This window comes from Mustelus asterias, chromosome 2 (genome assembly GCF_964213995.1).
Source record: "Mustelus asterias chromosome 2, sMusAst1.hap1.1, whole genome shotgun sequence".
Lineage (NCBI taxonomy): Eukaryota > Metazoa > Chordata > Chondrichthyes > Carcharhiniformes > Triakidae > Mustelus > Mustelus asterias.
The window spans coordinates 60,529,501-60,554,344 of record NC_135802.1 but is presented as its reverse complement, the minus strand read 5'-3'; the positions used below and the strand labels follow the sequence as shown (position 1 = coordinate 60,554,344).

General features: G+C 44.0%; 1 protein-coding gene across 2 annotated transcripts in view; it reads left to right on the top strand.

The window, feature by feature from the left end:
• The window catches only part of LOC144503446 (polypeptide N-acetylgalactosaminyltransferase 15-like), a 56,859-nt gene that overhangs the window by 13,977 nt on the left and 18,038 nt on the right, over positions 1-24,844 (top strand). For both annotated transcript variants that reach the window (XR_013499480.1, XM_078227770.1), the window contains exons 3-5: positions 1,480-1,684; positions 20,599-20,766; positions 23,003-23,120. Coding sequence is in view for 1 of the 2 variants with exons in the window: in XM_078227770.1 (XP_078083896.1) it covers positions 1,480-1,684; positions 20,599-20,766; positions 23,003-23,120 (491 nt within the window). In the remaining variant the exon portion in view is untranslated. The remainder of the gene's footprint in view (positions 1-1,479; positions 1,685-20,598; positions 20,767-23,002; positions 23,121-24,844) is intronic.

Sequence of the window (24,844 nt, the reverse complement as noted above, 5' to 3'; positions counted from 1 at the left end):
GAGAGATCAGCCATGATCTGATTGAATGGCAGAGCAGGCTCGAAGGTCTGAATTTACCTACTTCTGCTCCTAATTCCTATGTTCCTATGAAGCAAAACGCTGAATTCAAGTTCAGCCTGTTTCATAGAAAGTCATTATGGATAATGCCGTATCTATATTGCAAACCACACTGTGGAGTACATGAACATTAAGCACACATTCTTGACAAAGTGCCAATTTAAACTTATATTGCTGTGAGCAGTCCTGTTATATGGAATTCTTTGGCACATATTGTATTTCATTTGAATTTATTATATTCCTCATAATGAGATTAAGCTGTGTTTTGCAAACGTGTGTTGTATTTATTTTTTAATAGATGATTTTAGTCTCCTGGGCCTTTTCATTGTATTATGAAGCTACTTGAATCTGTGTAATATGCCATCGCAGCAGTAAGCAGTGGACTCTTTTGCCCAAGTTGTGCCATTTATTGCTCTGTCTTTGGAAAATTAAACACACCTGCTCAGAGGCAATATTTTGTTTCTTTTTCCGTTTCCAGATGATTTGCTACCCTTCGATTTATTCTCCTTGTTTTCCTCTTGATTTATTTGAGTTGGCACAATGAGCTCAACCTCTAGAATCATGGAATCATACAGTGCAGAAGAAGTCCTTCGGCCCATCAAGTCTGCACTGGCATGCGAGAAACACCTGAACTCCCACCTAATCCCATTTACCAGCACTTGGCCCATAGCCTCGAATGTTATGGTGTGCCAGGTGCTCATCCATGTATTTTTTAGAAGACCATTCACCACCCTCCCAGGCCGTGCATTCCAGGCCGTCACCACCCTCTGGGTAAAAAGGTTTTTCCTCACATCCACCCAAAGCCTCTTGCCCCTCACCTTGAACCTATGTCTCCTTGTGACTGATCTTTCAACTAAAGGGAACAGCTGTTCCCTATCCAATCTGTCCTTTCCCCTCATAATCTTGTACACCTCGGTCGGGTCACACCTTAAGTCTTCTCTTCTCCAACGAAAACAACCCAAGTCTATTCAACCTCTCTTCATAACTTAAATGTTTCATCCTCTGTTAATATCACATTGCAACCAAATAACAGGAGGCACACAAACATAGCACAGGGGTAGTGCTCTCTCCAGTTTCCCTTCTTTACTGGCGAAAGACACCTAACTGCTGGAATTAGTCAGGAAAAACTCAGAACTAAACAGATCGTATATGCTCAGTGGAAGAAATTAGTTTCTGGGAACAATAAAAAACCTCTCATTTGTTGCTGTCCAGTGTTCATGGGTCCACTGCATGTTTGTTATTCAGTTGGGTTACTGATTGAGAATGAATCACTGCTGTCCCGAGTGAGTACAAACAACCCTCTGTTTAACTCATTGGAAGTACAAAGTCCAAGTCTGGGCTTAGCAATGTTGATGCCTTGCAGCTTTAATAGTTTTAACAATAACTTTGAGCAGAACTGTGATTCATTTCTCCTTTTCACAGGACACCTGAAGGCAGCTCTGAGTGAGTATGTTTCCAAGCTGGACGGTGTGAAGTTGATTCGAAGCAATAAGAGATTGGGGGTGATCGGAGGTCGCATGCTTGGTGCAGCACGGGCAACAGGGGATGTCTTAATTTTCATGGACTCACATTGCGAATGCCATAATGGCTGGCTTGAGCCACTATTGGATAGAATAGCCTTTGACAGGTATGGTTGGTGAGCTCTCATTTTTAATGTGCAATGAAAACAGATGTCTAAAGCTGAAGGTAATATCTCTACGGTAGTCATGATGTGGAGATGCCAGCATTGGACTGGGGTAAACACAGTAAGAAGTCTAACAACACCAGGTTAAAGTCCAACAGGTTTATTTGGTAGCAAAGGTGGCTTTTGCTACCAAATAAACCTGTTGGACTTTAACCTGGTGTTGTTAGACTTCTTACGGTAATATCTCTACAACAGGATTTGCTAAATGTCCGGTTGTAGTAGGTGGGTCATTGTTATATTTAGTTTCTATTTATTGGATATTATAGTAGCATCTATTTAATATCATTTAGCTCGGCACTGAGCCATAAGTTCCCAAGTTTGATCTGTAATCTAACTTTAGCTGGGAATACAATGGTGGTGGTACTTTTGGCTTTCCACTCTTGATCACTCCGCAACGTACTAGGTGAAACTGATGGGGTGATTAAGCCTTTCACGAGAGTGGAATTGGAAATCATGCAGGTGATCCCCTGCCATGTTTTCCTGCCAAGGTAGTGAAGGTGACCATTGTTTGACAGTTCCAATCCAGAGAATAGTCACTTTGGTGAGATAGGGCAGGGTCACCATTACCTGCACATATCATTCTTGGAACGTGTTTAAAGTTTATTTATTAGTGTCACAAGTAGGCCAACATTAACACTGCAATGAAGTTACTGTGAAAATCCCCTAGTCGCCACACTCCAGTCCTGTTCGGGTACACTGAGGGAGAATTTAGCATGGTCAATGCACCTAACCAGCACATCTTTCCAACTGTGGTAGGAAACCAGAGAAGCCGGGGGAAACCCACGCAGACACAGGAAGAATGTGCAGACTCCGCACAGAGAGTGACCCAAGCCAGGAATTGAACCTGGGTCCCTGGTGCTGTGAGGCAGCAGTGCTAACCACTGTGCCACAGTGCCTCCCTAATGGCTCCAATAAAGGAAGGATAGGCATAAGACTTCAGAAAATTGCAACAGAAATAGCAACATTGCAGCAAACAAATCTGCCTCTGTATACATGCCATGTGTGCATGTCACAAAGCAAACATGGTGTGAAAATATAATAAATTGCCAAAAGCCAGGTCAGATTAACGTACTGGAATCAATTGACTGTAACTGATAATCACATGAGAAATGTTGATGCATGAATAAATCCCAGGGGGACAAAAAAATCTGTTCCTAACCTGTTGACCTCTTATCCTGAGGGAATGCTGCAAGGACAAGTGGCCATTCATTTGGGGTGAAATAGCAATGGTGGGTGGGATTTTTTGGTTGTTCCCACCAGTAGAGTCTTCTAGTCCTGCCAAAGACAACCCCCCCAAGGCGGGTTCCCTGGCGGAGGGACAGGCGAATCATGCAAAACACCTTAGATATCAGCAGGACTGGAAGATTCCACTGGCTGGCAATGGCAAGTCACCTTTGCCACTGGAAAACACATCACGGGGAAAGGTGACAAAAGTAATATTTAACTGAAGATAAATAATTGTATTTTACTGCACTATGTGATCCAAGCTATGTGTTTTGCATTCAATCTTAAAACTACAGGTACTATAGTTTTCTACATTAGTGTATTGCAAGTTAAGATGTCTAAATATTTAGCAGAATTTTGATTTGCACACATTGTGCAGACTAATGACTTTTAATGATGTTTTTACATGGCTCATGGCTAGATGTATTTTTTGAACTTAAGCCGAACAGCAGGATAGCGTACTTAAAAGTGAAAAATCTGAAGACATTCACAGTGTATTTAATTACCACATGAGGATCAAGCCCTGAGCAGCAACTCAAGTCTAATGAAATTGTCCGGTCGTCAGCAAAAGGAATATCCAACTAGAATCGTTAGATCATTGAAGGGAGGGACAATGATAATCATTTGTCCATTGTTGACAATAATGACAGTCTTTGATTCATCTCCAGTGAGTACATGTTGTGGGTATGACTGTACATTCTGACTTTCAATAAAAATGTTTACCCACACTTAGGACATCAGATGTGATTTTGACCAAAAGGCTAATTTTTCCTTTATTTCCTTTGGGCTCTTTTTTCTTTGGTTAGTTGGATGCGACTTGCTTTGCAATGTGGATTCTGCCCACCAAGGGGCACAATGGACATGATCTTCACTGTGTGCTAACTATACGAGAAATGCAGGGAACAGCACCATCCCATGTACATGGCCTTCTTTGACCTCAGAAAGGCCTTCGACACCGTCAACCACAAGGGATTACACAGTGCCCTCCTCCATTTCGGCTGCCCCTAAAGGTTTGTCACCATTCTCTGCCTGCTCCACCCTGACATGCAAGTTGTGATTCTGACCAATGGATCCAACGCAGACCCAATTCACATTCGAACTGGGTTCAGGCATGTCTGTGTCATTGCACCGATGCTCTTCTTGATCTTCCTTGCTGCAATGCTCCATCTCTCCCTCAGCAAGCTGGAGTGGAGCTAAACTACAGAGCAAACAGGAATTTGTTCAACTTCTGCCACCTGCAGGCTAGATCCAAAGTCATCCCATCCTCTGTCATTGAACTACAGCATGCAGATGAAGCTTGCATCTGCGTATACACGGAGGCCGAACTCCAAGCCATTTTCAGCATCTTCACTAAGGTGCACAAGAGCATGGGGCTTTATACTCAATAGAAGGTTAAGATCAAAGATCTTCTACCAACCTGCCCTGACACACAGCACTACCCTCCAGTTATCAAAATCCACCACGAGGCCTTGGACAAGGTGGATCACTTTCCTTAATTTGGAGCCTACTGTCAACAAGAGCAGACTTCAACAGTGAGGTTCAACATCACCTTCAGTGCTTTCAAAGGTTTGCAGAATCTCCACAAGATCCTGCGGAATCATTAGCAGGATAAGCATACCAATATCAATGTTATTGCTCAGGGTAACATCCCCAGGCAGCATAGAATCATTGACCACGCTCGATCAGCTCCATTGGGCAGGCCACATTGTCCGTACGCCTGACATGAGAATCCCGAAACAAGCGCTCTACACGGCACTTTGAGACAGCAAGTGAGCCAGAGGAGGGCAGAGGAAACTCTTCAAAGACACCTTCAAAGCCTCCTTGAAAAAGTGAAACATCTCCATCGACACCTGGGAACATCTGGCCCAAGACTGCCCGAAGAGGAGGAAAAGCATCCAGGAAGGAGCTGAAAACCTCGAGCTTCATCGCCAAGAGCAAGCTGAAGCTAAGCGTTGACAGCGAAAGGAGCGCCTGGCAACCTGGCACCTCACCCACCCACTCCTCCAACCACCATCTGCCCCAACTGTAACAGAGACTGTAGTTCATGCACTGGGCTCTTCAGTCACCTGAGAACTCATTGTTAATGTGGAAGCAAGTCGCCCTCAGCCCTAAGGGGCTGCCTAAGAGAAGAGAGCTTCAGGCATTGTTGTGACACTGCAAGTCATCTTTTGCCACTTTTTCCTGTCACAAGAATAATTTCTCCAGTTTAGATGTCACTTTTTAAAATTTGTTCTTATCTTTTGTACTGACCAGTACGAGGCTATTTACCAAATGTCAGCTTACTGTGAAGTACCTTCCTGTGTAGTAGCAGGCATTCCAAATAAATGACCAGCCCATCTTAGCTGTACCTTTACTTTCTTGCAACTGTGCCTAATATCTTTACTTTCTGAATCCTATCTCACTATCAAATTTTCATGATCAGTTGAAAATGATTAGTTTTCTGATATGGTGTCTATAACTCATCCTGTTATCACACACTGGTAGCAGGGATATTCTAACTATTACCTTGTGGACATCGGGCCTGATTTGTCGACCCCTTCTAGCCTGGCAGACCTGAAGTTCACCCCTGGCAAGGTGATTTCAGTAAGAGTTTTAACAACACCAGGTTAAAGTCCAACAGGTTTATTTGGTAGCAAATACCATTAGCTTTCGGAGCGCTGCTCCTTCGTCAGATGGAGTGGAAATGTGATCTGTGTCGACATGCGCGATCTTCTTCTGACGAAGGAGCAGCGCTCTGAAAGCTAATGGTATTTGCTACCAAATAAACCTGTTGGACTTTAACCTGGTGTTGTTAAAACTCTTACTGTGTTCACCCCAGTCCAACGCCGGCATCTCCACATCAAGGTGATTTCAGGCAGTCCTGTGATCAACATTTGCTTTCCTGCCTGTCAGCTGTGAAAATTCAGAAGTGGCCAGATCACTTTAATCTCCATTCCCCCCCGTCACCTGGCAGGCTTTTAAATCATTGCAGCTTCCATTCTGCAGCAGAGATTTTCCTTTCTCCCTGTCAGAAGCTGCAGGTGTGAGCAGATCCCTTTGAACTTCCCTGACAGAGAGGAGATACTAATTTCACTCAGAGGGTGGGGTTTCTTCTTTTGCAAACCAAAATCGTTTCGAAGAAACCACAGGCCTAGACTCTGTCAACATTGTGGTCAGGATTAATGGGGCATGGTCTGAAGGGGGTCTGAGTAGGGGCTCTCAGAGGGGAAGGAGGCTGAGTGATGGGTGAAGAGGGGTTGGGGTGGGGTCAGGTCAGGTTACCCTCATGTCTGTGTGCTGTTGTTGGGCAGCGGGGTTACCCACTGTGGGTGGGGGGGGGGGGGGGGGAGGTGGTGGTGGGGGGAGGATGCACTCTTTGGTGAGGGGTTGGTGGTGCTCCCCTGGTGAGTGGGGGGAGCACCATTTCATTTTTTGGGAGGAGGGAGGCCCTGTTTCCGAGCACGGAGATCGGGTGATCTTTAAAAATGACAACCTGGTCTTGGTACAGCGGGGCTGGCCAGCAGGTTACTCGAAATGAGCTCATTCTCATCTTTCCAGAGCTGACAGATGCTACCAGCACCAGTGGGAAACACTCTTGTTTTCCTGCCAGTGTGCCTCAAAATGGGAGAATGGGACCCATTAGGTTTTGTTGCCAGTTTAAAATCCCTTTTATTCCATTACCTCATATGGAGTTTTGATTTTAAACAATCTGTAGAATATGTTATCATCTAAATGTGCTTCCTCGGTAGGTGAATCTCGGCAGGTCAAAATCCTGGAGCACCCTTCCTAACAGCACTGTGGGTATACCTGCATGACATGGACTACAACGGTTCAAGAAGGCAGCACATCACCAGCTTCTAAATTAGGAATGGGCAATAAATACTGGCCTTAACAGTGACACTGCCATCCCAAGAATGGGATGCTGCAGTGTGTGCTCTTAGACGTGTTTTTTCATGACACCCAATGAGTTCATGGGGCAGGCTGATGTATAACCTCAGTCTTCTTCAGAGAAAATAGGCCATGTTGACTTGGAGGTCCTCTTCTATGTAGGCAATGAAGGTAGTCATCAACAACATTAACTTTCATCTATATTGTGCTTTTAACGTGGTAAAATGTCTTGAGGTTCTTTACAGGAGCAGTATCAAACAAAAGCCTACATAATGAGGCTTGGCTGAGAACCCAGTTTAACTCAGTTGGCTGGACAGCTGGTTAGTGATGCAGTACCAGTGACATCTTCATCTGAGGCAAATGGTTCCTCCTCCACCTCCATCTCCACCGTATCCTCTGATGAGTGGTCTTCTTCACTGGTATCTGGATCCCTTGGCCCCACATTCTCAACCTTGCCCCTCGCCTGAGCTGTGGTGATCCTCAGGTTAAATCACCACTAGTCAGTTCTGCCCCTCAAAAAGGAGAGCAGCCTACGGTCATCTTGGACTGTGGCAACTTTAACTTTACCTTTGGTCCGAGACTGTATGATAGGTCAATGGAATTGGAAGTGACATAGTTTGGCATGGGGGGCATGAGGGACCATGGGGGTGGGTCGAAGGGCAGAAGTTGGCATCAGGGGCATGAAGGGCCAAAGGAGGTGGGTGGGGGGCATGAGGCAGCATGGAGAGTGTTTGGAGAGCTGGAGGGCCTTTGTGTTTTTATTTTAACTGGGTGAAGTACCACTGCACTAAGGCAGGCCTTTTCAACCGCATGCCTCTGCACCCAGCTGCCTCCAAACCTCTTCCTGACTCCAACCCTCACCTATTACCCCCTGAACCACCACCCTCGGCAATTCAGCCTTCACGGGCTCTTTCTCCCAAGTCAGGGAGAAATTTTCCGAATCCCACTTCCCGCCTCAATGAAAATCCAGGCACTTGAGAAGGGAATTTCAAAGCCTAGGGCCATGGCAGTGAATGAGGTGGAGATGCTGGCGTTGGACTGTGCCCATGGCTGTGAAGGCATGGCTACCAGTAATGGAGCAATTAACATCAGGCCTTCTCAGAACTCAGAATTGGAAGAGTGGAAATATCTCATAGGGTTGTGGGTCTGGAGGAGGTTACAGAAATAAAGAGAGTGAGGCCATAGAGAAATCTGAAAGTAAGGGTGAAGATTTTGAAATTGAAGTTTTACTTGAGCTGGAGGCAGTAAAGGTCAGCAAACACATGGGTGATGGATGAATAAAAGTTGGTGTGAGTTAGGACCTGAGCAGCTGAGTTTTTTCTGATCCCAATTTTACTGAATTTGGAAGGCAGGTCAGCATTGAAATAGTCAAGTCAAGAGGTAAGAAAAGCAAGGATGAGTATTCAGCTGCAGACACAATGAGGTGGGTGTGGAGTCAGGTGAGGTTCTCAAGGTGGAATGGTTTTAGTGATGGTATCGATATGTGGTCAGAAGCTCATCACAGTGTCCAATAGGATACCAGGGTTGTGAATAATACCTCAATGCTGCTCTGGGCTGCATGCCCAAAGCTGACTGCACTGCACTTTATATAAATTAAGATTCAAACCATCTAATAATCACCCATAATCACATCTACAAGTTATTTACTAGATCATACGCATTAGGGATGGGCAATAAATGCTGGCCAGTCAGCAAGGCCCATGTCCCCGCGAATGAATAAAAAAAACACAAACCACAGGATTTAACAGTCATGCGGTGGCATGGTGGCACAGTGGTTAGCACTGCTGCCTCACAGAGCCAGGGACCCAGGTTCAATTCCCGGCTGAGGTCACAGTCTGCAGGTACTCCCCGTGGGTTTCTGCGTGGGTTTCCTCCGGGTGCTCCGGTTTCCTCACACAGTTCAAAAGACATGCTGGTTAGATGCATTGGCCATGCTAAATTCTCCCTCAGTGTACCTGAACAGGCGCCGGAGTGTGGTGACTAGGGGATTTTCATTGCAGTGTTAATGGAAGCCTACTTCTGACACTGATAAATAATGAAGAAAAATCATGCAATAAAGTAGATGGTAGAAAATTTGACATGAACGGTACTCGTGATACGCAATGGTACATTTGGCTTTGTAAGCAATTTTGGACATTGTCATTTGCTGCGTTTATCAAGAATGAACAGAGGTGTCATCCAAAGTCCGATTGGTATGAAATAGGAAAAATTGAATATGATAGTATGGTTGGTCGGGTCCAGTTTGCCACCAGAATATATATCTGGAAAGCTATTCTTATTACCATCCAAATGTTAGTTAAGCTTTTAATATTAGTAAATAGCAAACAGGATAGCTGACTTTTTGCTAACATTAGGATATTTATAAATGAAATTTACAATGTTCCAACTGGCCTCTTTGGAATGTTTTTAAAATTTGTTTTCACGAGTTACATTTCTCCTGCAATTAGTAGAGAGTAGCGCGGTGTGAGACGACCTCCTGCTGATGATCATCAGCATTTCCCAGAATTTTATGCGGTCAACTTGGCAACTTTATTTATTTTGCACCTTTCTATTAATGCAACAAAAATCAACCACATTGCATTGGCGCAAAACTATTCTTTAACTCACCCAATTGGCCCAGTTCTGAGCCTGCCATTGGTAGTAAATGGCATATCATTACATAATTTGCTTATTAGGAATATAAGCCTCAACGTAAACTGGCATGTAACCAACTCGTTAAAATAATTACAGCTGTTTTCTGGCCAATGACGCAACTGCACTACAATATAAAACCTAGGTTGGTGCAAAGCAGTCACCTATTCGGTGATTAATTTTGGCTTGTGGCATTCTGACAGTAAGATGGAGTTGGCACTGACTTTCAAATTATCAGTGCAAAAGCTTTGCCATGGAAAGTGTTGCAAAATCTTTGCATCTCAATTTGATAGTTCCTCACAAGTAGGGGCATTCTTCAAATCTTTGATTATCTGGCCCCACCCACCAACAGGTTTTTCCAGTCCCGGAAAAAGTCAGTGGATTTTTGGCTGGCCTGTCGTGTCCCCTGCAGCAGGACTGTTAGGAACAAAAGAGTTGTCAGGGAGAGTTAAGAACAAAAGAGTTGTCAGGGAGAAAATCGGACCTCTCAGGGACAAAGGAGGGGAATTATGCTTAGAACCCAAGGGAATAGGGGAGATCCTAAATGAATACTTTGCATCGGTATTCACGAAGGAGAGGGGCGTGTTAACCGGGAGTGTCTCGGAGGGAGGTGTTGACCTGTTAGAGAAAATCTCCATTGCAAGAGAGGAAGTGTTAGGTTTTTTAGGGAACATTAAAACTGACAAAGCCCCAGGCCCTGATGGCATCTATCCTCGACTGCTCAGGGAGACGAGAGATGAAATTGCTGGGCCTCTGACGGAAATCTTTGTCGCTTCTTTGGACACCGGGTGAGGTCCCTGAGGATTGGAGGATAGCGAATGTGGTCCCGTTGTTTAAGAAGGGTAGCAGGGATAACCCAGGAAATTATAGGCCGGTGAGCTTGACGTCCGTGGTAGGGAAGTTGTTGGAGAGGATTCTTAGAGACAGGATGTATGTGCATTTAGAATGGAACAATCTCATTAGTGACAGACAGCATGGTTTTGTAAGAGGGAGGTCGTGCCTTACAAATTTGGTGGAGTTTTTTGAGGAAGTGACAAAAACGGTTGATGAAGGAAGGGCCGTGGATGTCGTCTATGTGGATTTCAGTAAGGCATTTGACAAAGTCCCACATGGCAGGTTGGTTAAGAAGGTTAAGGCTCATGGGATACAAGGAGAAGTGGCTAGATGGGTGGAGAACTGGCTTGGCCATAGGAGACAGAGGGTAGTGGTCGAAGGGTCTTTTTCCGGCTGGAGGTCTGTGACCAGTGGTGTTCCGCAGGGCTCTGTATTGGGACCTCTGCTATTTGTGATATATATAAATGATTTGGAAGAAGGTGTAACTGGTGTAATCAGCAAGTTTGCGGATGACACGAAGATGGCTGGAATTGCAGATAGCGAAGAGCATTGTCAGGCAATACAGCAGGATATAGATAGGCTGGAAAATTGGGCGGAGAGGTGGCAGATGGAATTTAATCCGGATAAATGCGAAGTGATGCATTTTGGAAGAAATAATGTAGGGAGGAGTTATACAATAAATGGCAGAGTCATCAGGAGTATAGAAACACAGAGGGACCTAGGTGTGCAAGTCCACAAATCCTTGAAGGTGGCAACACAGGTGGAGAAGGTGGTGAAGAAGGCATATGGTATGCTTGCCTTTATAGGACGGGGTATAGAGTATAAAAGCTGGAGTCTGATGATGCAGCTGTATAGAACGCTGGTTAGGCCACATTTGGAGTACTGCGTCCAGTTCTGGTCGCCGCACTACCAGAAGGACGTGGAGGCATTGGAGAGAGTGCAGAGAAGGTTTACCAGGATGTTGCCTGGTATGGAGGGTCTTAGCTATGAGGAGAGATTGGGTAGACTGGGGTTGTTCTCCTTGGAAAGACGGAGAATGAGGGGAGATCTAATAGAGGTATACAAGATTATGAAGGGTATAGATAGGGTGAACAGTGGGAAGCTTTTTCCCAGGTCGGAGGTGACGATCACGAGGGGTCACGGGCTCAAGCTGAGAGGGGCGAAGTATAACTCAGACATCAGAGGGACGTTTTTTACACAGAGGGTGGTGGGGGCCTGGAATGCGCTGCCAAGTAGGGTGGTGGAGGCAGGCACGCTGACATCGTTTAAGACTTACCTGGATAGTCACATGAGCAGCCTGGGAATGGAGGGATACAAACGATTGGTCTAGTTGGACCAAGGAGCGGCACAGGCTTGGAGGGCCGAAGGGCCTGTTTCCTGTGCTGTACTGTTCTTTGTTCTTTGTTCTTTGACTGGAAAATCTTGGCCTTTACCACTGAAACCTGATCTGCCCATCTTTCTCATGATATAATTTAAACATATTCTTCTTTTACAAAGTCTTCACATTTGGCGAATACAACCTCTTGCATTGTTTAAAATATATAAAGCTATGAGAGCCTTGCAAAATGGTGACAGGTTATTAGAATTTAGCAGAAGCACAGCTGGCTTTAGGCACCCATACAGCACAACAATGTTGTCAATTCACTCATATATTCTGCAGCCCCTGCTTTTGTCCGTACAGGCTGCAAAAACCTCGAAGCTGTTGGATAATTGCAAAGGCTCCTCCACTTTCCTCTGGGTCCCCATACCTGCCTCATTCACAGCCACACTCCCTTGTCCCTGACCACTGAACAAATCAGAAGTCACCATGTATGACCACCTGCTGGAATAAAGTGTCCAGGTAACTTTCCCTCTATCTGATTTATTGTCACGTCTGCAACTCAGCCTCCAGTTTATGAACTCTGAACCAAAGCTCCTCAAGCCACAGACATTTACTGTGGACATGTTTGCCTTGGATCACATCAGTATCCAGGAGTTCCCATACTCTCCAGTCACAACACATCACGTGCCCTGCCTTCTATATAATGCATAATTTCATAATTATTTTAACATTAATAAACCCTGCTACTCCCAGTGAGCTTTGTTATTGCTAGTAAACCTTGCTAACAAATCTCGCAATTTTTTTTATTTTATTCATTTGTAGGACATGGGCATCGCTGGCTGGCCAGCATTTATTGCCCACCCCTAGCTGCCCGAGGGCAGTTGAGAGACAACCACATTGCTGTGGCTCTGGAGTCACATGTAGACCAGACTAGGTAAGGAAAGTAGATTTCCTTTCGTAAAGGACATTAGTGAACCAGATGGGTTTTTCCGATAATCGACAATGGTTTCATGGTCATCAGTAGATTCTTAATTTCAGATTTTTAAAATCGAATTCAAATTCTACCAGCTGCCGTGGTGGGATTTGAATCTGGTGCCAAGAACAAAAGCTGAGTTTGTGGATTAGTAGTCTAGCGATAATACCACTTGGTCATCGCCTTCCCTGCTTTGATCAGCATTTATTGGTTAGCAAGTGGACTCTAAGTGGTAGAGATGTTGCCATGGAGAATTAACCAGTTGATGCTGACTGGTGTAGCATGCTCAGAATTACGCTGACAACCAATTTAAGATTGTCCATCAGGCTCACAGTGTGGCAAGTTTCTACATGCATTAATACACAGGGCCCAGTTCTTTGCAGTCAGAAAGGACAGGTAGACACATTGCACCTGTTTCAGCTGAACCAAAATAAATTAGAGCCATTCACTGACTCATTCCTCAGGGCAATGCCTTGATTTTTTGAGGTCAAGCTGCCGGAATTAAATTGCAAACAATGCTTGGCAGTTAACTGTCAGTCAGTATTAATTGGTGCATTCTCCATGGAAACAATTCCACCAATCCAATACCTTATATTGGTATTCTTGCAAAGTGTCCTGATAAATGCATAACAAAGAGCTTCAACATGTCTCTTTTGTCAGCAATCACCATGTTCTGATACTTATTGCTGGCTCTCCAGGAATGGCATATTTATTCCAGCAGACTACTTGGCTGGTGAGATTCTTCCTAAATTGTCAAGGATACCTACCTCAAGAAACAGAAGCAATGATGGTTGGATTGCATTCCAGCCTTGAGAGGGTTCTTCTTGGGTAAAAAGGCCAACAATAACAATCTTTGTAACTATGGACTGACTACATGTGCACCAATTATTTATCACAGCTGCAGGGGGCAAATATGCAAGTTGAAAGGGTATGCTGGTCTCCTGAACTGATCTAAATATTAATAATATTGCAAAGTTCATTCATTTGTTTGGACACATATCCTGCCCAATACTTAGAGAATGGAAATCAGGATAATTTACAGATCTTACATCATTGACAGCTGCTATAGCAACAGCTCCAAATAAAGCTTTCTTTTCAACAGAGATGTGATACGGTAATGTAATTAGAAACAAGAGTTTTGACATTGAACCACTCAGTATGCCAATATTGCCTCAATATATTCAGTGCACCAAAGACCATTACAATCACATTTGTCTTTCGAATATCAATATAATTGTTATAATTATAGCTTTAACTTCATTAGCTGTTTGAAATTGTGACCAAAGCTATCGCCACAAAATCAACATTTGTCAGCAATTTTCCAGATTTCAAAATTCTTCATTTATCTAAAAGATGCAGAGGCATCTTTGTTCCAGTTTCAGTCAGTGGTGTAGTATTTTCTCAGGGTGAGAATTTCATTTCGAATGAGCTAAGTAGCTTGTGAAACACTGAAACAAATTAATTATGGGAGGGAAATCTGGAAAAGATTTGTCAGCAATCGAGGATGGTCATGACAGAAGTGTAATAACAAGAGATTTTGACCATTTTAAAGTAGATTCGGATGAACAAAATGCTGTGTTCAAAATGTTGTAGAGTTCTTTGAATGCATCCCAGGATTATTTCCTAATCAGTATGTTGTATGTGCAACGAAGAAATATCTGGCACTAGGTCGAGTCCTGTTTAAAAAAGTAGGATATTAGAAAATCATAGAATCCTTACATTGCAGAAGGAGGCCATTTGGCCCATTGAGTCTGCACCAACAACAATCCCACCCAGGCCCTATCCCTGTAACCCTATGTATTTACCCGGCTAATCCCCTTGACACTAAGGGACAATTTAGCATGGCCAATCCACCTAACCTGCACATCTTTGGACTGTGCAAGGAAACCAGAGCACCCGAGGCAAACCCACGCAGACACGGGGAGAACGTGCAAGCTCCACACAGTCACCCGAGACCGAAATCGAACCTGGATTCCTGGCACTGTGAGGCAGTCACTGTGCCACCTGGATATGTAAGAAATTTGTTAATTTACAGTGAAAAAAGTTAGAGAAGAAATGATGAAGATATTTTGGCTCATTTCAGTGGAATGAAGGAACCTAGCTAAATTGGGTGGCAAATCTGTTAGATTTAGCCTGGCAGCATCTTTGTTGTGATCTCAATGTATGGCAACACAAGTGAAGTTGCAGGCTTTGCAAGACCCTGCGACCTGGGGCTTGATTATTTTTATATTGAGGCTGGGGAACCCTACATTACCTAATTTTTGGGTCACAAACACACACAATGCCAGCATCGTTCATACAATGCTATCTTCAAATATTAATGCTCTAATAGGACAGCGTATGAGCTTGGTGCACAATTAGTGGTATTGAGCACTGCAAGGAGGCAGGAGCTGCTGCTAGGGCAGGAAGATCAAAGGCAAATGGCAGCCATGATGGGGCCTGCCTACTGAAGTTGAAGGGCTTGAAGCCCAGCACTCAGTGAATCAGCCAAACAGCCAGCCAAGCAATACTGTACCTGAACAACATTATTGCATGCAGTTCTGGCATTTTATTGTAGTAACATTGTAAGAACATTGGATCTATGAAGAAATGACAGTTATGATTCATTAGAATGATAGCAAAAGTGAGAGGTCATAGCTATGTGGAGCAAAATTGTTTTTTTTTTAATTACTAGAACTCAGGGAAAATGTAATGGAGGTTAAAAGTTATTCAAAGCTTTGCCAGAGTAAATAGTGAAAGATTGTTGACAAATTGGTAAAAAAAAGTGTAGAATCCAAATGATTTGGATTTGGCCTATATCGCAAGGGGGATAGAATATAAAGATCTATATCGCAAGGGGGATAGAATATAAAAGCAGAGATTTATATCGGAAGGGGGATAGAATATAAAGATCTATATTGCAAGGGGGATAGAATATAAAAGCAGAGATATAAAAGAGTACATTTGGAATATTGTGTGCAGTTCTGGTCACCTCACTATAAGAAGGATGTGGAAGCGCTGGAAAGAGTGCAGAGGAGATTTACCAGGATGCTGCTTGGTTTGGAGGGTAGGTCTTATGAGGAAAGGTTGAGGGAGCTAGGGCTGTTCTCTCTGGAGTGGAGGAGGCTGAGGGGAGACTTAATAGAGGTTTATAAAATGATGAAGGGGATAGATAGAGTGAACGTTCAAAGACTATTTCCTCAGGTGGATGGAGCTATTACAAGGGGGCGTAACTATAGGGTTCATGGTGGGAGATATAGGAAGGATATCAGAGGTAGGTTCTTTACGCAGAGAGTGGTTGGGGTGCGGAATGGACTGCCTGCAGTGATAGTGGAGTCAGACACTTTAGGAACATTTAAGCGGTTATTGGATAGGCACATGGAGCACACCAGGATGATAGGGAGTGGGATAGCTTGATCTTGGTTTCAGATAAAGCTCGGCACAACATCATGGGCCGAAGGGCCTGTTCTGTGCTGTACTGTTCTATGTTCTCTATGTTCTATGTCTTGCTGCATCTGTACAGGGCATTGGTGAGGCCGCAGCTGGAATACTGTGTGCAGTATTGATCCCCTTATTTGCGGAAGGATATATTGGCCTTGGAGGGAGTGCAGAGAAGGTTCACCAGGTTGATACCAGAGATGAGGGGTGTTGATTATGAGGAGAGACTGAGCAGATTGGGTTTGTATTTGTTGGAATTTAGAAGGCTGAGGGGGATCTTATAGAGACCTATAAGATAATGAAGGGGCTGGATAGGGTAGAGATGGAGAGATTCTTTCCACTTAGAAAGGAAACTAGAACTAGAGGGCACAGCCTCAAAATAAAGGAGGGTCAGTTTAGGACAGAGTTGAGGAGGAACTTCTTCTCTCAGAGGGTGGTGAATCTCTGGAATTCTCTGCCCACTGAAGTGGTGGAGGCTACCTCGTTGAATATGTTTAAATCACGGATAGATGGATTCCTGATGGGTAAGGGAATGAGGGGTTATAGGGATCAGGCGGGTAAGTGGAACTGATCCACTTCAGATCAGCCATGATCTTATTGAATGGCGGGGCAGGCTCGAGGGGCTAGATGGCCTACTCCTGCTCCTATTTCTTATGTTCTTATGTTCTTATCAGCAGACAGATAAATCAGAAAGTTAGAAAATTTAAAAAGATAATTGAACATGGATTGGTTATTTAAGCAAAAGCTATGACATTATTTAAAAACAATTAGATAAGTGAGGGAGAGTTTAGCATGGCCAATGCACCTAACAAGCATGGCCGCAATTCTCCCAGTGGGCCAGGAGAATCTCATGGCGGTAGATGCGCGGAATTCGCGTATGCGTTCCCGCCATGATAGCATCTCCCAGCACGGCAGCGTCTGCTCCACACAGGAAATCAGCAGGGAGGTGTGGATGTAATTTTAATCTTATACTGCATGTGATTTCAATGCAACTAGCAGGCCCGGGACTGAAGTCTCTGGGCCCGTTTGCCTCTCCGCCGCCCCCCCCCCCCCCCCCCCCCCCGCCCCCCGCCCCCCGCCAAAGTGGCTCACTCCAGCGGGGATTACATACAGTAGCTCCCCATTTTTGGGGAACTACAAACTACAACAGGCCCAACCCTGCTGAAGTGAAGGGGGGGAGGGGCAATCAGGACACCCCAGAGGGTCAGGCACCCCTGGGCATTGGCACCCTGGCAGTGCAAGCCTGTGCCCTGGCATTGCCCAAGGAACAAGGTGTAAATGCCTGATGGGCATGGGGCAGTGCCAAGGGGACGATGCATATGGGGGCGAGGCCTGGTGGCAGGGCCTGATGGAGGGCAGGGACTAGGAAGCGATCGGTGGGGGTGGAGAGACCTGCTGCCACTCTGCAAGCAGGATCGGTGGGGGAGGGAGTGAGGCCAGCAATCGAGGCAGGCAAGGGTCAGCATGCTGGGGGTTTCGGCACCACTGGGGGATCAGGATTGCGGGGGGGGGGGGGGAGGGGGGTACTGGCGGGTGGAGTGGGTGTGCTAAAGATTGAGGCGGGCTAGTGGGGGGGTCGGGGCTGGGTCCGGGAATGGTTGGGGGATCAGCGATTGGGCCATGTGGGAATGGAGGGCCAGTAATGCGGGGGTCACGGGGGTGGCCCGCGATTGAGCTGGCCAGCAATCGGGAGGTTGTCAGTGCAGGGCCACGGTGCATGCACTGATCTCGACACTGCCAGATCGGCACATGTGCAGTAGCCTGCTCAGCGCACTGACCTCTGCCTGTCCTAGGGATAGGCTTCGCCCCTAGTTTTTAACGATATTCATGCCTGTGGCTTCTGCAGTGCACAGTGGCTGGAAGATTCCTCTCTGAACACCCACTGAAAAAACCAGCATGAATTACTTCAGTTTTCTCACAAATTCGACACTTAGAATTTTTTTGGGGGGAGAATTCTGGCCCACACCTTTCGGACTGTGGGAGGAAACCGGGGCACCCAGAGGTAATCCATGCAGACGATGTGCGGACTCCGCACAGTCAATGACCCAAGCCAGGAATCGAACCCGGGTCCCTGGTGCTGTGGGGCAGCAGTGCTAACCACTGTGCCACCTTTGATTCAGCTACGTGCATACAATTGTTCCATCTGTGGAAAGCTGTTCTTGTGCTAAAACTACAACTTAAAGACCTGAGTGTATACCATCCAGTATTTTCTGTTGACTTTCATAGTATCTGTGAATATGATAAACTTGAATATGTGGAAACAAGTCAAATTCAAGAATTAAGAACAGACCAGTATTTAAATTTAGAGCTCTGAGTGTGAATTATCAAAATCCTGATGTTATCATATTACATTATATTTTGAGATCGGAGCCTGAGTACAAATCTTCTTCACATTAAAATGAATGTATAAAAAACTTGGTGGGCCTGTTGACCTTTGAAAGTTTAAAGTTTATTTATTAGCTACAAGTAAGGCTTACATTAACACTGCAATGAGGTTACTGTGAAATTCCCCTCGTCGCCACAGTCCAGCGCCTGTTTGGGTCAATGCATCTAACCAGCACGTCTTTCAGAATGTGGGAGGAAACCAAAGCACTCAGAGGAAACCCACGCAGACACTGGGAGAACGTGCAAACTCCACACAGACAGTGACCCAAGCCGGGAATCAAACCCAGGTCCCCGGCGCTGTGAGGCAGCAGGGCTAATCACTGTGCTACCGTGCTGCCCCCTATATTTGTGCCTACATTCCCAATGCCTGTCACCATATAAAAGTTAAAAACCTCATCCTTAAAGGTTTAATACTTCCTACGTTAGCCTCCTAATGATCTCTTAAGCATATTTATCTCTTACTAACCCATTCGACTCATGGGCACTAAATTTCTCAGAAAATTGTTAAAGATAAATTGCACTATAAAGGATACACAATTCTCTTTTCGCTTTGGAGAGTTGAAATGTACTTTCAAGCAGTCACACAGCAATAATGTAATCAAAAGGGGAAATTAACCTCACCATTGGTACAAAAATATTAATATTAGATTTTACTTGTTTGAAAAAAGGCACCCAAAGGGAAAACTATAACAAAACTCCTTGTATTCCTGACTTGTATTTTACTATCTCATATTCAACTGTGAAAGAGTGAACAGATAATAACAGTTTGATTGATTGCCATCTAAGTTTTGTATTCTGCCTTACTTTTAAAAAACAATTTCAATGTTAAATTTATATTTGAGGTGTTTTTTTATTAGAGATTTTCTGAGGCAGGGAGTGATCGAGAATAATGCCCTATCTCTCCAGGCAAGACCATTCAGAGACTCAGAGATACCCATTTCATCATTATTAGTTACCAGTTCCTTTCAAACTCACAATCCATTCTTTCAGCCCCAGCTCCACTGTGGCTGTTAAGTCTATTCCTAAGGAATATTGGACATTTTTAATTGGGTAAGGATGGCCTCTATACTTCACAGGGCAATTAAAAGTAGCACTTATATCCAAAGGATGGTTTGAGGCATTTTAATTCATCCACTGCCCTCAGCCACTCAGAGTAGCAAAGACTGAATGGATAATTGGGATGTGGAGATGCCGGCGTTGGACTGGGGTAAGCACAGTAAGAAGTCTCACAACACCAGGTTAAAGTCCAACAGGTTTATTTGGTAGCAAATACCATAAGCTTTCGGAGCGATGCCCCTTTGTCAGATGGAGTAGTTATCTGTTCTCCAACAGTACACAGACACAGAAATCAAGTTACAGAATACTAATTAGAATGCAAATCTCTACAGCCAGCCAGGTCTTAAAAGGTACAGAACACCATCTACCAGGTACACGGCACATACTCTTGCAACTCGGCCAACGCCGTCCACCCGACACGCTGCAGGAAAGGATGCCCCGAGGCATGGCACACACGGGAGGCTTGTTTGTGTGATGGACTGGGCTACATTCACAACCCTTTATAGTTTCTTGTGATCTTGGGCAGAGCAGGTGCCATACCAAGCTGTGATACATCCAGAAAGAATGCTTTCTATGGTGCATCTGTAAAAGTTGGTGAGACTGTAGTGTTCATGCTGAATTCCCTTAGCTTTCTGAGAAAGTAGAGGCATTGGTGGGCTTTCTTAACTATAGCGTCGGTGTGGAGGGACCAGACCAGATTGCTGGTCAACATACAGATGGTCAACATACATTCACTGCTTAGTTTAGTTCTGCACTAAAGGATTAAAGTTTCTGTTGTTGCTATTTGACGAGAGTCTCTGCTAATGTTTCAACCACTTGTTTTTTTCCTGATCCTTTACAGTATCCTATGTACTCAAATCGTGATGAGTTCTTCATTGCTGCTCAAGGGAATAATTTGCTTATGCCTCACCGTGTGCTTCTTATGAAGGCACTCTCAATCATGATTCACTGATTAGACACCAATTGACTGATGGTGTTGTCAAGTACTAGAAAAGTTTAGAATTTTGCATTTGTGAATGTTTCCTACTGAAGTGAAATGCAAGCAGAGAGCAGCGCTAATAAATATAGTTAAGATCAGTTCTTATAAAACCGAGTCCCATTGAAAAAAAAGTGAAGACAAGTTTCATAACCCTTTATTTTCCATTCCAGAAGGCATGTTGTTTCTCCTGTAATCGATGTTATTGACTGGAAGACATTTCAGTATTATCACTCGGTGGACCCACAGCGTGGAGTTTTCAACTGGAAGTTGGACTTTCATTGGGAACCAATACCAGAATATGAACAGAAATGGCGAACATCTCCCACCAGCCCTATACAGTAGGTGATAGGACAAACGTCTACTTAACTTCCTGTTTGATTATAGTTCAAATCCAGATAGAAGTATTTAGTTAGTCAATCATGAGTGGATTCTCAGAGGCTTTTACCCAGGGCTGAAATGGTTGCCACAAGAGGTCACAGGTTTAGGGTGCTGGGGAGTAGGTACAGAGGAGATGTTAGGGGTAAGTTTTTCACTCAGAGGGTGGTGGGTGCATGGAATCGGCTGCCGGTAGTGGTGGTGGAGGTGGATTCGATAGGGTCTTTTAAGAGACTTTTGGATAAGTTCATGGAAGTTAGTAAGATAGAGGGCTACAGGTAAGCCGAGTAGGTAGGGACATGTTCGGCGCAACTTGTGGGCCGAAGGGCCTGTTTGTGCTGTAGCTTTTCTATGTTCTATTTTTTATTTTATTGTCTGTTTGAAAACACACTTCAGAGGCTTTCCTATATATGTTTTAATTAAAATATTTTATTTGCGCTGAAATCTGTTGAGATTCCAATGAACATTCCGGATGCTCCACTGCGGAATGAGACTGAAGTCTGATTTGCTTATGATGACTCTATTGATGTTTGCTTAGACTGTGGTTTGTGAGTTACAATGCAGGCAGGTCGCCAAACTATTTGGCATAAAATTTTTAAAAATTATTCAGAATGAAATTCTCCATGAAGATCTTAGTAATAACCTTGCTTATAGCATCATAGAATCCGACAGTGCAGAAGGAGGCCAATCGGTCCATCGAGGCTGCACCGAACACAATTCCACCCAGGCCCTATCCCCATAACCCCATGCATTTTCCTCAGCTAGTCCCCCTGACACTAAGGAGCAATTTAGCATTGCCAAAATCCACCTAACCCGCACATCTTTGGACTGTGGGAGGAAACTGGAGCACCCGGAAGAAACCCACGCAGACATGGGGAGAACGTGCAGATTCCACACAGACAATGACCCAAGCCGGGAATCGAACCTGGGTCCCTGGCGCTGTGAGGCAGCAGTGTTAACCACTGTGCCACCCTTCATATATCATTGGTAATTATCTAATGATTTACAATGGGAAATGTCACTCCAACTCCGCAAATTACATTGTTGGTCTTTTTTTCTCTGAACTTTCTTCTATTATTTATTTTCAACTCTAAATATAATACTCCACCTTTTCTTGTAACTTCACCATGTTGAAATCAAGATGTGTCATGACATCTCCTAATGTATTCTCTTCCAGGATCTCACCTTCACTGGCCACTTCGTCAGTCCTTAACGCTTTAATTGTCATTGTATCCTACACTTCGAACTTCAAATGTCACTGGATCTCAAAATTTAAAAAAATCATTTTTTAAAAAGGATGCTCATTATTTTTAAGTGGAGGATTAGAGTTAAATGGTTATATGTGTGATGTTTATCTATTTAAAGTACTCCCTTTTTTGATAGATGGGTAAATATCCTTATCATAAGATGCTTCCTCTGACCACCTCAGCAACAACAACTTATATTTCTGCCCCTCTTCAGCTCTGAAGAAGAGTCATACGCACTCGAAAAGTTAACTCTGTTTCTCTCTCCACAGATGCTGCCAGACCTGCTGAGTCTTTCCAGCATTTTCTGTTCTTATTTCAGATTTCCAGCATCTGCAGTATTTTGCTTTTGTGACATAAAACTGTTGTCCTCAGCGTTAAGTCCAGAAGGCTATAAAGTGCCTAGGTGAAAGACGTGGCCATATCCTGAGCATTCAATACAATATGCGATACTAAATTGAAAGGAGTACAAGTAAATGCTGTTTCCCCTATCTGAAATCTATCAAACATTCATTCCTTAAATGAGGAACTATAATCCTCTCAGCACTTGTAAGTGTACCAGAAGTAAACATTTCATGGACAGCTAAACTAGTTGGCACGGTCTCCGTCCAGCTCCGACTGAAATCAGAAAGCCAACTAACCTTTCCTCTAATTTGCAATTTCCCACTCTTGGAAAAGTGTAAAAATGTTTACTGATGCCATAAGGATACCGTTCTGAATCTGCGACCAAGGCACATTGATGGGACAGAGTAAAAGAAGAGTTACTCTGAGTATGGTTCTGTTGTACTTGATTTAATGCTGAAACTCAATGATAACTAGTCAAATAGGCAATATTGATCTCCTATAAGTTGATGATATTCCCCAGAAAAATGTAGAGGAAATACGTCACTAGTCATTTCTTTAATTTGTCACCTTAATTAAGCACGATTCCTCTCTGTCACTGCTCTTATTTCAGGAGTCCGGCTGTATCTGGAGGAGTGCTCGGGATCAATCGACATTATTTCCAAAATATTGGTGCATATGATCCAGCAATGCTGATGTGGGGAACAGAAAATGTGGAGCTATCTCTCAGGGTAAGGTTTGAATGTCAGAACCCTCAAATCTAAGTGGTATTAGTCTTGAACACTCTGTACTACAACATCGCACTGGAGTTCTGCAAGCTTTGAGACACTGATTTCCTCGCTTTGCTGTAATATTTCTGAAATATATTCAGCAATATTGATACTGGGATAGTGTGATGACTTGCCTGCTCTGAAACCAAGGAGATTCTGAGGGATTGACCACAACATGAAATTAGGCAATGAGATTTCAAGGATTTCAGGCATTAAAATTTATCGGGCGGGATTTTCTCAAAAATTTCTAAGTGTAAAATGGGTGAGAAAATGGGAGGTGGGAAGGGAGGGGGAGGGGGGCACGGTTATGTCATTAATGTTTAACAAAAACAGAAAATGCTGGAGAAACTCGGCAGGCCTGACAGCATCAGTGGAGAGAGAATAGAGGCAACGTTTCGAATCAGGATGACCCTGCATCAGAACTAAAGACAAGGAAAATCAGACAAGGTTTATACTAGTGAGGGTGAAGGGAGGTGGGGAGGCTGTAATTGATCGGAATGGCATAGACAAAAAGACCAAGGGAATGTAAATAGTGATGATAAAGGTAGAAGTGGTGCTAAGAGTGTCCATTAAGCATGGCAAGGCAGATGATAAGGATGCCTTCTAGAGGATTAGTGAAGGTATGCAGATACTAATTTCGAGAGTCACTAAATGTGAGAGATGCAGACAGCCCAAATATATAAGGGAAAACAAAGAGGAACCAGGATGTAATTGTCAGCACTTGCAGAAGTAGGCAGGCATTGTAACATCTCAGAGCCGACAGGCCAGTTTCACATCTCACAGTTAAGAGCAAGAGGTCTTAAAGTCAAGATAGTGCAGGAACTGCCTTCACAAAGGCAGTTTAAATATGGAGCAGGAAAAGATGTTTCCCAGACTTGATCATCTGCTTTATATTATGCAGTAACTATAAGCTGGATTTGATTTATAGATTTATTTAAAGGATTTTGGGATCACAGATACATATTTTGGAACAAGGAGTAATTGATTTTTAACTGTGTGTGTTTAGTAATTCAAATATTTAATTGTCTTACAGTTTTATAGTTCTATTTGTGTGTATTTGTCTTTTCCTTAATTTATTAAATAGTCTTTAGTAATTGTTACGTGATAGTTATTCTCACTGGGGGTTTCGCATGACTCTTCACACCATTCCTAAAACAAAACTATACACCACCATGAACCAGTGCTTCAACTTGAGACGCCCTTGCAGGTAACATCTGCGTGGTTTGTGATAACTTACACTGATCTTCATTCATTTGTGGCACTGTATCACTGTTTTCCTGAGGCTGAAGTAGCACTCACCACCGCAGACACCTCCTCCCAAGTTGGATTGATGACCTTGTTGGACTTCTGTCATCCACCCCAGAGATACAGAAGGTCATGGTGGGCCTCTACAGTATCCAGAAGGTGACCCAGCAAGGTGTCACAAAACTTGGAGCCTGCACTCCTCCTGGTTTTGGGGGCAGTCTCTCACCTGTAGCATTCCTGGCTGCAGATACTAAAAGATCTGAGTGCAGGTATGATTTCAATAAGGCGCGCAGAGCAAGAATTCACTGAGATCTTAGCGGAGCAGGTGCATCACAGGCAGCCCATCGGCTAAATGGCATGTTTCCAGTGATGTAAATTTTATAAGGTGGACAATTGGGTGTGAAAACATGCCATGGCAGGTGGCAGGGAAAAGCTGTGTT